The sequence below is a fragment of the Panthera tigris genome, chromosome F3, assembly GCF_018350195.1.
Source record: "Panthera tigris isolate Pti1 chromosome F3, P.tigris_Pti1_mat1.1, whole genome shotgun sequence".
Taxonomy (NCBI): Eukaryota; Metazoa; Chordata; class Mammalia; order Carnivora; family Felidae; genus Panthera; species Panthera tigris.
In genome coordinates, this window is record NC_056678.1 from 66,461,150 (window position 1) to 66,475,389 (window position 14,240).

General features: G+C 61.6%; 1 protein-coding gene across 1 annotated transcript in view; it reads right to left on the reverse strand.

The window, feature by feature from the left end:
- Positions 1-2,181: 2,181 nt before the first annotated feature.
- Positions 2,182-14,240, reverse strand: part of KIRREL1 (kirre like nephrin family adhesion molecule 1) — a 98,268-nt gene continuing 86,209 nt past the window's right edge. Inside the window, exons 5-15 of the mRNA XM_042975729.1 lie at positions 13,597-13,747; positions 12,532-12,637; positions 12,258-12,406; positions 11,954-12,081; positions 11,217-11,343; positions 11,023-11,123; positions 9,708-9,906; positions 8,488-8,595; positions 8,214-8,353; positions 7,542-7,619; positions 2,182-7,432 (exon numbers count right to left, since the gene is read on the reverse strand). Coding sequence (XP_042831663.1) covers positions 6,956-7,432; positions 7,542-7,619; positions 8,214-8,353; positions 8,488-8,595; positions 9,708-9,906; positions 11,023-11,123; positions 11,217-11,343; positions 11,954-12,081; positions 12,258-12,406; positions 12,532-12,637; positions 13,597-13,747 — 1,764 coding nt within the window. The 3' untranslated portion in view covers positions 2,182-6,955. The remainder of the gene's footprint in view (positions 7,433-7,541; positions 7,620-8,213; positions 8,354-8,487; positions 8,596-9,707; positions 9,907-11,022; positions 11,124-11,216; positions 11,344-11,953; positions 12,082-12,257; positions 12,407-12,531; positions 12,638-13,596; positions 13,748-14,240) is intronic.

Here is a 14,240-nt window from a genome sequence, read left to right on the forward strand (position 1 = left end):
GACAGACAGAGCATGAGCAGGGAAGGGGCAGAGAGAGAAGGAGACACAGAATCCGAAGCAGGCTCCGGGATCCCAGCTGTCAGCACAGAGCCCGACGCGGGGCTCGAACCCACGAGCTGCGAGATCATGACCTGAGCCGAAGTCGGACGCTCAACCGACTGAGACACCCAGGGGCCCCCAAGTGCCCTTACTTTAAGAGGAAGGTGCCGATGTGTCCCACATGTAACCTTGCCGTCAGAGCACACGGGTGCAAATGAGACCAGCCAGCTAGAGCTCCCAGGCCTGGGACTTCCCAGGAGGGAGAGAAGGTGGATAAGTAATGAGTCAGGCAAGGCTTCCTGGAGGAGGGGGCCTTTGAGCTGGGCCCTAAAGATGAGTAAAACCTGGAAATGAGGAGGCAAGGACGTGTACCAACTGGGCCGAGACCTGGGACCTGAGCCCAGAGGCAGGGTGTGCAGAGCGTGGCCCCAGGACAGCCCTCCAGCTACCAGGACGTGAGAGGGAGGGAGGGAGGAAGTGCTGAACAGGTGCATCCTCTGGGGAGATGGTCTTGATGGAGACCAGTGGGGACCCTGAACTTGGCGAGAGGGAGGGCAGAGCCTCAGGCCGGAGGCAGAAGACCTCACAAGGAGGGAGTGGCTTTTAAAGCCGCAGAGCTTGGTGATTATGACTTGTCCTCAGGCTGGGGATGACTTAAGGGAGGGCTGGGCCCCCGTCACCACCGGAAGAGGCCTGGCCTGTCTTGTGCCCGGAGCAGAGTGATGCCTTCTATAGCTCACAGGCTGGTGCCCAACGGCCCGCCGGCCCCGAGCTGGGCTCTGGGGATGCGGAGAGGAGGACAGTGCACCCCACGCTGACCCACAGCACGGCAAGCGGCCACCGAACGCTCCTGGGCCTAAGGGAATTCACCTGGGTCTCCCTGTCTGCACACACGCGCCTCTTCGCCTCTGTTTTTCTTCTCAGTCTATGCTGTTGGCTTCTGGACCCCAACTATCACGCCATGTTTTACCTGCACCAGTTCAACCTACCCGGCTGCCACCTCCGCGTCCCCCTGCCCCTGGGCCTCTTGGTCCCGCCCAGGTGGGACCCGCCTCAGGCTACCTGCAGGCTACTGGTCCTGGGCACAGCTTCTCCCTCAGCGGGGCTCTGGGCCGTGACCTCCAACCTCCCCATGCCTCCCTCCATCCCCGACTGTGTCCTGTGTCCCTTGTGCCACAGAATGGCTGCTGTGGACCAGCTTTAGTTTGCTTGGCTGGCACATGGATGATGCAAACAATAAACCCTTGTGTTTCTCTGGTGATTTATAGCTTTCAGAAAGCATTATCTGGGGGCGCCTGGGTGGCTCGGTCAGTTACGCGTCAGACTCTTGGTTTCGGCTCAGGTCATGATCTCACGGTTCGTGAGTTCAAGCCCCGCACCGGGCTCCGTGCGGGCAGCGTGGAGCCTGCTTGGGACCCTCTCTCTCCCTCTCTCTCTGTGCCCTTCCCCCACTCTCTCGCTCTCAAAATAAACTTAAAAAAAGCCCACATTATCTGAAAGCGACCTTTTTCTCCCTGTGATCTTCAAAGGCTCCAGGGAAGCGTGCAGAGTGAAACCCTCACGAAGGCCGCTAGACAGCAGAATTGTGAATTTCCCAGTGGGATGGCCGCGTGTGGGCCTCCAGACACCTGCTCACACCTCCTCACTCCCAGCCAGAGGCCGCAGGCCTGGTAACTTCGCTCTTTACCCAAAGCTCTGCATCTTCGTAAAAGGAGGACCAACCCGGCTCCTACCCCCTGCCAGTTCCTTCGGGATCTGGACCCCAGGTCCAGTCACCCCCTTTCCTGCCCCGCGATCGGACTTAGCACCAGACTTTCAGGTGCGGTGTTCCCACGGCCCGGCCCCCCAGCTGTCTGCACGCCCCCTGCAAACTGCCCGCCTTACCAGGTCTCAGGGTCCCGCTACAGCCACAAACATAAATGACGGCCCGGAGATGACACAAATGCCTCGGCTCCGCGGTCTCAACCCAAAGTCTCTCACCTTTTCCCCGAATCTGACCATTTCACCCCAAATCTGGCAAGCTCTTAGGTAGCTAAAGCTGCTCGTGATTGAGTAACACAAAACACAGTACTTTTTAAAACATTTATATTTATATATATAAAAAAATTAAATATATATAATATATAGTGTGTTTGAGACTAAAAATATAGTACATAATATTTAAAAAAAAGGAAAATGAAAACAGGCAGAATAGGAAAAGGCGTGAGGACACACAGACACATTGCTAAAAACCTACGATGGTCTGTCCTAACAAAAATAATATTTTTTTTTTCCTCTTGTCTTGTCATCATGGATCCATTTATTATCGGGGTCTGGGAGCAGAAAACTCAACTGGAGCCAGAAACGCAGGCTGGGACCCCAAGGGTGGACAGGGTGGACAACCCGACCACCGGGGCCCCAGGCGCCTCTGGGCCAACACGGGAACAGCCAGGCCTCCGGGGTCACGGCTGCTACAAGGTGGTGTCGAGCATGACCGAAACGGCAGCTTGGCTGCTCTCTCCCCAGGGAGGGGTATTCTGGGGGGGGGGGGGCAGCATCTGATCTCCAGAAGCACGTAGGCGGCCCCATGGCCCACCGACCCTCGAAAAGGCCAGTGGTCACGGCCAGCGAAAAGCCAGGAACAGGGGCAGGAGGCTGGCGGGAATGTGATAGTTCTATGCAAATGGACTTGCTATTATTATTCATTATTATTATTTTCACCGTTATTATTTCTAAGGGCAGGCTTGTACCAGAACCGCCCATATGGCCTGTGACTTCTGCGCAGCAATGATTTCTCCAGGGACGGGGCTTGGAGCTCCCTCACAGTGATGCAAGAAAACGGGAACCTGCCCTCCCCCACCCCCCACTCTCTGGACCCTCCCAGGGGGCCACACACATCTCCACCCTTGCCCCGAGCCCGAGGCGGGAGAGCAGGCCAACGAGGCTGGCCTCCGGGAGAGGACAGAGACTATGGGGGATGGCGGGAGGTAGGGGAAGGCAGGGACAAGGAAGTGGGGTATTTAAATGCTAGTTTTATAGCCTCTTCACAAAAATAAATGTCTTTCCAGTTGTGCCCCTTGGTCTGTGCGCATCAGTGTCCCACGGCCATCTCCCTGCTGGTCATGCTGAGTCAGGAGCTACACGGTCGCCTTTCAGGGGCCTCCCTCACGAGGGCCTGTAGGGGCGCAGGGCGGTGACCCTCTCAGGACAGACCTGAGCTAACGTGGCAGAGAAGCCAGGGTTTCCGGGACTGGGGCGGCCGAGGAGTGCAGTGTCCACGGACAGAAGCGTCCACACAGCAAGGAGCGAGGCAGTGACTGAGCCAGTTCAGTCCCGCTGGGGGCTGGGCTTTGATGTGGTTTTCTTACCACCCGGCCGACCACCGGATTTCTCGCTAAGGAGCCCAGGACCTGTGGCTCCTGACGGAGCGTGGGGGCAAGAGGGGCTCCAGGACAGGGGTCAAGCCGACCTCTTCCATCCCAGGGCTGGCGTTCCGGGGAACACCACTCTGTCCCCTGTGGCTCTCCTTCCTGACCTCCCGAGGACTCTGGGGCTGGGCTTAGAGGGATCCGGGATTTGGGGTGCAGGCTGGGCCCCCCCCATGAGGAAAGAGACCGCGGCTCAGCCAGAATCACAAGAACCTCTTCGAGCTCCAGAGTTTACGTTAAAGCTGCTCTACCTGCTTCTGTTGGCTGACCTCCTACCCGCCGCTTCACAGACGGGCTGGCCAAGCTCACGCCTCGCCCTGCGGCTCAAGATACCTGGGCCCAGAGGCTTCACCCCGCTCAGTGAGAACGAGGCAGTATCCCTGGCTCCCGAGGACGGGGTCGGGGGTGGCTGCTCTCACTCTCCCCGAGTCAAAGCTGCCTGGAACCAGGGCACCAAGGAAAGAAAGTCCCCATGCCCTGCCCTAGACCGGCAGGTGGCTTTGCCAAACCGGCAGCATTCCGAGTGGGTCCCCAACCATGAGTGGCCGTTCCCAACGGTCAGAGGATACCCCCCACACCAATGTCACCGAGGCTTAGGGTACGCTTTGCTGCCATTTGAGATCCAGGGGACCCTGATGGAAACTCATTCACGACACTTCCAACAAGAGGCCCACAGTACAAGCTTTTTTTCAAGAGAGAATCTTCTACTCCCCATCCCTCCCCGGCTCACTTACTTTTTCCAGCTCCTTACAAGGGGTGGCTGGGCCCTTCACCTCACCAAACGAATACAGCAAGAAGAGAATAATTCTAGGGTTGTGCAATCCGCCACCCTACTTTTAAGGCCAGAAAATCGGGGGCAATAGATGTAAAGAGGTTAGGCCAAGGTCACTCAGTCAATGGCAGCTTCAGGACAGGGTCCCAGGTGTCCTGAATGTGAAAGGGGATCAGGATCGCCAAGGTGACCACGTCAAGTACTCACGCACCCTGCTGGAGGGCCCCCCGCCTCAGACAGCAAAGCTCTCTGTTCGAGGAAGGGCACCTTCAGCTCCCCAGAAAAGCAATCCCTTAAGCCCAACAGGCAGGTCCAAATTCAGATTGTGAGCAGACCAGCGTGCAAGTTGCAGAGGCGGAGAGGGCCTGGGTTGCTGGTGTCTGTCTGTGCCTTGCACTGTGCAAACTCAACACCCAGGAGGCCCTGGTTCATGTGTTAAAGAACAGAGAACGGTGAGTGGCTCTGTTAACAAGCTTCTGAAAACTAACGGTCCCTGTAGCGTCAGCTGAGCTAGCTAGTGACCTTGGGCCCCTCCTCTCCATCGTTTCAACAGAATGGGCCCAGCACTAAAACCAAAAAGGAGGAAACAGAATGTGGCCAAACCCCAAACACAACGGAGCATTTCTTGGAATATCCCTAAAGTTGAAAAAGCCATTGCCATCTTTAGACTTTGTTTGCATCATGAATGGCTTGTGTTTCTGCAAAGAGAATCAAAATACACGCGAAATCATCTGCACAGGAACCTGTATCCTTAACAGATCTTCTCGCGTGGCTCACGTAGGACTCTGTGGGGAGGTGTCAGACCCCACGGGGAGGGGACAGAATACAGCTGGAGCCTGGACAAGGCCCCCAGCCGGCCAAGAGCCACCCAGGATTTGCCCCTGCTGCAGCCGAGGGGGACACGGAAGCAGCCTGCTACGCAGGAACTGAGCCACTTTCTTCCTGGGCATTAGCTGGTCCTCACCAGCAGGGACGGTGAGGAATGTCACCCCACAGACCCATCCGCAAAGGTGGCGATGGCCCGTGGCTGATGAGCATGTAACTCATTAAAACAAACATGACTAATGAGCGGTGACCGCGAGAAAGGGCAAAGCGCGTTCTGGGGATCACCCCAGAGGCCCCGCCCGTCGGGAGAAGGGGAGGCCGGGGGCGGGGGCACAGTTCTCTTTGGTCAGAAGGTGGTGGCTGTGAATGGCCATGTGGAATGTGTGTGTGGGAACAGCATGGGCATGACAGCCTGCAGTGCCCTCCCTGTGCTACCTTACTGGGTCAGCCCTTCCTTCCTCTCCAGGTCCCTCACCCGCCGCCCCCCTCCCCACGTTCTGCAACACCTGACGGTGTCTCTGGGGCTCGCAGTACCTGTCCCCTGTGGCCACCCACACAGGGTTGGTCAACCAAAGCTGGACACTCAAGGCACTGAAAGTGGAAGAAGGAATCTGATTGGTCCAAGGGAAAAAAAAAAAAAAAGACACTTAACAAGCCAAAACCTGTCGACAGTTCGGTGCCCCCAGAAAGTGGCCTCTCTGACCAGCTAGCTGGTGGGCAGGACAGCGAGTCTGAGAGCCAGGCCCCCTCCCTAAACCTGTCAGAGCCCGCTGGCAACAGGTCTTACCACCTGAATGTTTAAAAATGGATTCAAAGTGCTTGGAAATCGAGAGTGATGGACGGTGTTAGGAATCTGGTGAGCAGGTGCCCCCTTTCCTTCCCATTGGGACTTGGGGTGGGGGAATCCCTACAGCTTTTATTTTTTCCTCCCCACATGAGGTTTTTATTGTTTCTGTCGTCGTCGTTGTTGCCGTCTTTGAAAAACAGCCTATAGCATCCCACCCTCATGGCACCAGGCTCAAGAGTTCAAGCCAGGATGCAGGGCCCGCTGGGGAGGGAAGGGGCCCCTCTGGAGGGGACTCTGGAAACTGCTCTGTAGCACACAGCCTTCTTGCTGGTCAAACAGGACACGGGTCCCCACCTTTCTTGTCTCCACCACGACCCTGACCTCTCTGGCTGGCCCTGCACGGCGGGGCAAGGAGGAGGGCGCTACTGGAGAAAACGTGGGTCCTGCGAAGGCTGACACACAGGTGTCCACGGGGAGCAGCCGGAAGGCTGGCACTGGCGTTCGGCTCAGCCGAATGAGGGCTGGGTCTGAACTCGGCGCCAGGGCTGTGGTGTGCACAGCCGCAAGAAACCCACCAAAGCCTTCCGCAGTCCCCCGGAAGGAGGGACGCTGCCAGGGTACGAGTGCAGAGAGCAGAGGGGCCGGCCAGGCTGTCCCGTTCCCACCCGTCTGGGCCCGAGCCACCCCACCCCACGCCGCGTGTCCCCTCGGCCCAGGCCTGCTCATCCTCACACGGCCCTGTCCACTCAGGGGGGGGGCCGAGAGAGGGGGGGTGGAGTGGGAACAGAATGGGAATGCTAAAAAGTGCCCCCCTCGGCTCTCCACAACCTTCGCTTCCCTGGCCCACCCCGTGCCGGGGTCAGGCGAGAGCGCAGGTCAGAAGACACACGTCCTCCCGAAGAAGAGGGAAGGGCAGGCCCAGGAGGCTGGGGCATGCACAGAGCACCATCCTCGGGAGGGGGTGTTTCCGGGAGACCTGCTCCCCACCTGCCCCGGGCGGCGGCAGGCCGGTCCGGGCCCCGCAGCCCCCGCGGCGCCGCGCAACGCCCCTGAATATCAGGGAACGGCCGGGAGAGCCTCGTCCTCTGCCCCGCAGAGGCGCCCCCGCTCGGTGGCGCTCCGGGCCTACACGTGAGTCTGCATGCGCTGCTGGAACCGCTGGCCGTAGTCCGCGTGCTGGGACGTGTAGGAGAAGCGCGTGGCCGTGGCGTACTTGCCGATGGGGTCGTAAGGCTCGTACGCGGTCCGCTCCAGGCCCGACGGCGGCGCCTGCGGGTAGCCCAGTCGGTAGGTGGGGTAGCCGGCCGCCGCGGGGAAGGGGTGGGGGTTGAACTTGTCGTAGTTCTCGAAGGACAGCGGGCCGGCCGAGTCGGCGCCGGCGGGGGCGGCGGGCCCGGGGGCCGCGGGCTCGGGGCCGAAGTCGGACGCGGGGGCGCGGCCGTAGGAGCTGAGCTGCGCGTAGCCGCTCGAGTGCGAGAGGCGCGAGGCCGGGCGCCCGTCGAAGCGCGCGGGCCCGGGGGCGCGGTAGTCGGCGTAGAGCACGGCCCGCGACGCCGGCCGGTCCTCGTGGGCGCGCACGTTGTAGTAGCCGTTGGTGGGGTCCTGGGGGCGAGGGGCGGGGTGGAGGCGCGGCCCTGGCGCACCTGCTGGGTCCCGCGGGGAGCCCGCGCCCCTCCTCCCACGCCTGCCCGTGCCTGCCCCGCGCGCGCACCTTCATCTCGTACTCCTCCCGCGTGTCCATGGTGTCACAGCGCAGGTCCTGCTTTAGGTCCACGTCGTCCTTGAAGGACTGCGGAGCGGCAGGGGTGGGCGTCAGCGCCGGGCCGGCGTCGCCCCCCTGCGGGGCCCGCCCCAGGCCCAGGCGCCTCCCCCCCCCCCCCCCCCCCCCCCCCCCCGGTGGCTGGCAGGGTCTGGGGTCGGAAGGCCAGGAGAGGGCGCGGGGCCCTGGTCCTTGTCGCTGACGCACAGTGACCTTGGGAGTGTGGCGGCCCCTCTCAGGACTGTCTCTTCATCTGAGCAGGGGGGCGAGTTGGACCGGAAAACTTCTAGGGGGTTCCAGCCCTGTGCGGGAAGGGTGCGGCGAAGCGCGCACCCACGGAGGGCCGCCCCCGCCCGTGCTGCGCTGGAGGGAGACCCACTGGGCAGAGCACGTGCGCGCGCAGGTTCGTGGGTACACGCATGAGCCTTTGTGCGCCTGTGTGTGCAGTTGTGAGCGTGTGTGCGCCTGTGTACTCGCGTGAGTGTGTGTGTGTGTGTGGGTGGCAGGACCAAGGCAGGCTGACAAAGGGGGGACAGAGGGGAGGTGGTTAGTAGAGCTGGGGGCGGGGATGGAGGTCCCGAGAACGTGAACAGGGGAGTGGGCCAGGAGGAGCAGGACCCTCACCGAATAGATGGCCTTCATGACCCGAGTCGCAGTGGACACGCTGGCGGTATCGTCCTCCCGGTCGGAATGCATCGTGAGTGGCTCGCGGTTCACCGTCTCCACCTTGATGTCCAGCTTCCTCAGGGTCACGTCCTTGCGACCTGGGGACAGGGAGGGGCGGCCCTGGACATGTTCTGCCAGCCCCCGCAGGCCAACCCGCTGGCCGCGCCTCGGGTCTGCCTGCGCTGGAGGCGGGGAGGCGGGGAGCTCTGGGCGGTGGGAGGCCCCTACTCACTGCCTTTGCGGCGGCGATAGAGGAAGAACGCCAAGGCGATGAAGGAGAAGGTCAGCAGGATGCCCGCTCCGATGGTGGCCCCGGCGATGATGCCCACGGGCAGCACCTCTTCAGAGGGAAAGACAGGCGAGGGTGAGGCTGGCAGCTCGCGGGGACCTGAGGCCAGGCACCACGAACTCCGCCCGCATCCAGGGACGGGGACGGCACACTGTCTGCTTCAAGCCCGGGAGTTTGAGAGGAAGGTCTGCGTTGTGTCCGGATTCAGGCCCGAGCTCCGGCTTGGTGAGTTGGGGGCACAGCCATGTGTCAACCCCGCAGTGTGGCACAACGTGACCCTGGCCCTGGCGGTCGGTCCGTCCCTGCCCTGCAGCCCGTGCGCCTGTGAGGTCTGGCCTCTGCTTCCTGGGCCGGGCTGCTCTTGAGGCCAGCTGTCTCCCGATCTGTCACCACCTTCCCCCCCACACCATTGTCAGGGTGGCATGGGCACCTACCCTCCCAGGGCTCCCACGGTTCTCCTTGGCTCCCCCGCTCCCCAGAGCTGAGGATCCGGGGAGCCCCCCTCGGGCTTTCTCTCCCTGCCTGGGGGTCCTGGATGGATCAGATCTGCAGGGAGCTCTTCCCCTCCTCGATGGGTGGGTCCGGCCTTCCTCCCGCTGCTCCGTTCTTCCCCACTGACCCCTGGCCGGGACCCTTAGCTGAGACACACCTGATGGGAGGCCCAGCTTTTCCTCCTCAGATTTCAGAGCTTCCGGAAAAGTCAAAGGCAGTGCCTCCTTTGACATGCAAAGTGTCTTAAAGGCGGAAGGATTCTCAAAGAGGTGGGGAACCACACCCTACTACTGGGCATCTCCTATGTGCCCAGTGTTTTATACACACTTGTCATTTAATCCTAAGGACGACCCAGTGAGGCCGGTGGTATTATGCCCTTTCACAAAGCATTTGATTGCCCTCCCGAAAAATCATTCTACTCTGAGCACTGCTCCATGGAACCAAAAGCTCCGGGAGGGCAGGGCCTGTGTCTTGTCACAGGCATCCCTGTAGCCCTTAGCACAGGGCTGGGCGCAGCGTGGATGCTCAATGAATGTTTACAAAAGGGAGTGGCTGTCCCCCGCCGAGCGGAGGGCGGGCCCGGGAGAGCTGTCTCCCCACGAGACCCACTGGGGGAGAGGAGACGGAGCCCCCCCGCGGCCCTGGCTGCCCTGCGCCCCGGCCACGGTCACCTCGCTCCTCCAGCTGGATGATGGCCGTGCCCGGCCCGAAGCTGTTCCAGGCCGTGCAGTTGTAGTGTGTCTGAAAGTCGGCCTCCATGACGTTGTTGATGGTGAGTGTGGACAGCACCCCGCTGCCCGAGTTGGTCCTCTCCACCGTGTAGCGCTCCAGCGTCCCCACCTCCAGGAAGTTCTCCTTCCACGCCCAGGCCTGGGGTGGGGAGGGCAGGCGGTGAGAAGGAAGGGGCAGGCGGCAGAAACACCCGACCCGGGCTCCAGGCACCCTCGCCCCACGAGCCCTGTGCGTCCCTAGGCCCAGCCCAGCTCTCGCCCTGCAACAAACACGAGTTCACCCTGTTGCCTGGAACCTCGGCCTGGAACCTCCAGCCTAGGAGGAAAGTGGCTCTGGACATGATGGAGATGTATGCCGGGAACATTCGGACGTGCCCAGGGACGTTCTTTAAAGTGCAGATTCTTGGGGCTTAACTCCTAACTATGAATCTCCAAGGGAGAGATCCAGGAGTCTCTATCTTTATAACCATCCCAAGGACGCAGGTGCGGCTGGACCGATGAACTGCTCTTTTGCCCAGACCCTTATAACGGGGAGGATCCCTTGCCCAGGAGGGGGTATCCCCAGGCTCCTCCCTCCCTGACCTCCCAGCTCAGGGCACCCCCCCCCCCCCGCCCTGGGTCCCCTCCCTGAATGCAGCCTGAGGGAAGGGGAACCACTGAGCACTGGCTCCTTTCCAGGGATCAATCCTCCCAGCTCTGCGAGGAAAGCCCCCGGGAGCAGAGCCGCCGGCTGCCCAGGCGGCCGTGGTAATGAAGTGTCCCTGGGCAGCCCTGGAGTTAGCCAAATGGTCATTAAATGTGATGAGGGGTTTGACGGTTAATGGGCATGGAAGGAATTAATGGCTCATGGTGTGGGGAAGAGAAAGGAGGGTGGAGGGGAGCTGGGAGGAGGAGGCAGAAGCAGGGGGCGGAGGGGCAGGGGCCAGGCAGGGCAGGGAGGGGAAGAGGGAGCAGGGAAAAGATGGGAGACGCCCAGGAAAGGGAAGGGGACGACGGACAGAGAGCAGCCGGGGCGCCCCGACCTTTCACACCTGTTGCTACAGTCACCTCACAGCCACCCTGTCAGGCGAGGACACCGCCCCCGTTTTGAGGACGAGGAACCCGAGGTTGGAAACGCTAAGCACGTGGCTCGGGGTCACGCAACAAGTGAGAGAGGAGGTGGCATCCGAGGGGAGGACGGGGGGCAGAGGGACGGAGCTGCGTGGGGAGCTGGCAGCGAAGCAGGTGGCTGGCTGTCCGCGGACCCGGCACTCACAATGCGGTCGGGGGGTGGCGTACTCCCGATGAAACACTCCACTTTGCCACCGTCACCCCTGACGGCATACTGCACCGCCTCGCTGGAGATAATGGGGGGCCCTGCGAGCAGGGAGACGCGGTCAGGGCCGGCCGAACACGGCGGCACCTGCCCGCCCAGGCCCAGCCCCAGCCCCAGCCCCGAGGGCCGCTCACCGTTCACGTAGAGGGGCACCTCCCTCTCGGCCACTCCGATCCGAGGCACGATGGCCCGGCAGGTGTAGGTGCCGGCATCGGCCTGGGTCACTGACTTCAACAGCAGCTGGTTGCTGTTACTCAGGACCTGGGCAGAGAGAGCAGCCTCGGGTGGGGAGCCGTGGGGCCTGGGCCCCTGGGTCCGGGTGGGGCCCCGCATTGGAGGCATTGGAAAGAAAGCGGGAAGGGCCACAAGTGAATTCCCAGAAGGGAAAAGGGTGCGTCCCCTGACTCTCAACAGGGCCTCGCGGGCTGTGGCGGTTTTACAGAGGACGCAGCCTCTCGGGTGGTCTGTTCTAGGGCTTTTCCCGCCAAACAAGGTAGGAGGTTTCACCCTGGAACCCCTGTTCTGCGATCCTGGCCCGAACTATCTAACGCAGGTGTCCGTACAGCCGCAGGATTCAACCTCCCCACCTTCCTGTGTAGGCCCGGCCACCAGATCTCCCCCCCCAGCACAGGTCCGTGTGTCCCTCCCACGGCCACTGAACCGGCCAGCTGTTCTGCAGGGAGAAGTGGGTCTTGATCGCAAGCACTGGCCTCCTCCTCCTCCCCCAAATCCCAGGACCCTAGAAGCACTCTGGCTTCGACTCGAAAAGCACTGTTGCCCTTCCCTTGCCCCAACCCTGCTCTCCCGCCAGAGCCAGAGTCCTTCCCCCGCAGCCAACCCCAGCACTCAAGACAGGCAGCAGGCGTCTTACCATGTTTGAATCCTTTTTGGTCCAGGTGAGGGTGAGGGGCGGATTCCCCACCCAGACACAGGTGAGGGTCACATCAGAGCCAATATCTGTGGTCGTGGGCTTGGGGTCAACCACGATCCGGGGGGCAACTGCGTACAAGGGAACACTAGTGAGGGTCTCAGTCTCATCGGGGGTCAGCTCTAACCGATCCTGTCTCCCTTCTGCTGCCCTCCCACCTCCCCATGCCTGTCCCCGCTCCCCACCCCCACCCCCACCCGGACCCTTTAAAGGCCCTCGATCCAGCCCCGCCCTTGTGGCTGCTCACAGTGGACGTTTACTAAGGTGCTGACGTTGGTGCTTCCCACTTTATTGTGAACCTCACAGGACACAGGCTCCGTGAAGAAGGAGTAGTCGACGTTCGTCTGATAGCGACTCTCGTGCGCATCTTCAATCAAGAAGCCCCCCTTGGCCCACCTGGGGAGATGGCAGACGGCGGGGATCAGGGCCCGGTCCGCCACGTCCAGCGGCACTACCCCAACCCCCGGCACCACCCCCCCCCACTCCAGGCCCAGGGTGCCCCCAGCCCCCACGCCTCGCACCTGTAGCCCAGGATCTCGGGGTTGGCTGTGGCCTGGCACGTGAAGATGACGCGCTCACCCTCCTGTACCGTCTGTGGCTCAATGGACAGGGTCACCGTGGGAGGGTCTGCAAAGCAGGGGATGGGGAGGGGCTTTTCTGTCCCTCAAGCTTCTTTCTCTCTCTACCACACACACCCAGCCTTCCCCACTGTGCGGAGACCTGGGGGTCGGAGGTCACGTCGCATCAGCTCCGATAAATAAGCCACCTCCCTCACCTTTACCCCGTGGAGCCTCCAGGGGGCCGGCCAGGGTGCGGGACCCAGACTGCCGCTGAAGGGACAATTAGGGGATGTAATGGTGCATTGTGGCCACGAGGCGTCAGGGTGGCCCTGCGTGGCTCCCTGAAAGGGGTGGGGGAGGGGCGCCTCCAATCTCTGCCCAGCTCCCTCCCTCCTGTGGGCGGAGGGACCCCACGCTGAGCATCCCCTGAGTAGCAGCCTGCATTTGGGGATAATCTGACACTATCATTTAAGCGCCCCCCCCCCCAGCCCCAAGAGGCAGGAATGGGTCCAAAGTCCCTTCTCTGAAGCCCATGGGTTGGGATGTGTTTCAGAATTTGGCATCCCCCACAGTCTGGAAAGGGACTGGCATGCACAGACCACGGACTATGTAGGATCCCGCAGGGTCTGGGCAACACCCCACAGTGACGTAGGGGATAGATAAGTAAACTATGAAGAGCCTCAGTTCACGTCTTGCCAGGAAATCACTTCTAATTTGGAATTTCAGAGAAGCGATTGGAGGTCCGTATTCGATTTTCTTCCAAGTATACAGAATTGGAAACTGAGGCTCGGAGAGATTAAAGCACAGCCCAAGTCACACGCTGGATGAGACCCAGGAGCGGCCTGGCTCGCAGCCGATGCCCCTCCCGACCCTCGGTGCCCACGGCCTCTGGGTGCTCCCGCCGGGGGATCCAGGGGGTGGTGACAGCAAGCATCTGCCCTGGGATCCCCAGAGGATTCCCGACGGGCACCCAAGGCCCCCTCCCCCCACCCCTCCCCCCAGCTCCGCTGTGGGACCCCCGCTCACGGTGCACATCCAGCTCGATGGAAGTCTCCTTGCCGCTCGGGACGGCCTCGTTCACGCTGCGGCAGGTGAACACACGCCCGATGTCCAGGTCTGTGGGGTTAATGAGCAGCTGGCTGATGGTGGTCTCCCTCTTCCCATCCTTCAGCAGCTCCTGGGGCGGGACAGGTGGGAGGCCAGGTCAAGCCAAAGCCCCCCCCCCCCCGCCCCCGAACACTGTGGTCACGGTGGCCCGGCACAGAGACGGGCTGGCGCTGGAGGGGCACGTCAACTTTTACCAGAAGCAGCCTTCAACCCCCCGGCCCCAACCTCTCCCCCAGGTTGGCTTTGGTTTGGTTCTCAATCGACAGACTCCATTTTTTGGAGACGTTTTAAGTTTACAGAACCTGAGGGAAAATACGGTGAGTCCCCAAAGGCCCTGCCCCCAGACCCCACAGCTTCCCCTGATGAACGTGATACACGAGGACACTGCAGGCCTAAGCGGATGAACCCGCGGCCCTGCATCCCTCCTGACGGAAGGCCACGGTTGCCACTGGAGCCCACTGCGTGCGTCCTCCTGCGCCCCGTGGTTCTCAGCCCCATTCCTGGGATTTGTGGAGCGCAGGGCAAGTTCCTCCTCTCTGCAAAGTCTCCGTGGCCATCCCGGC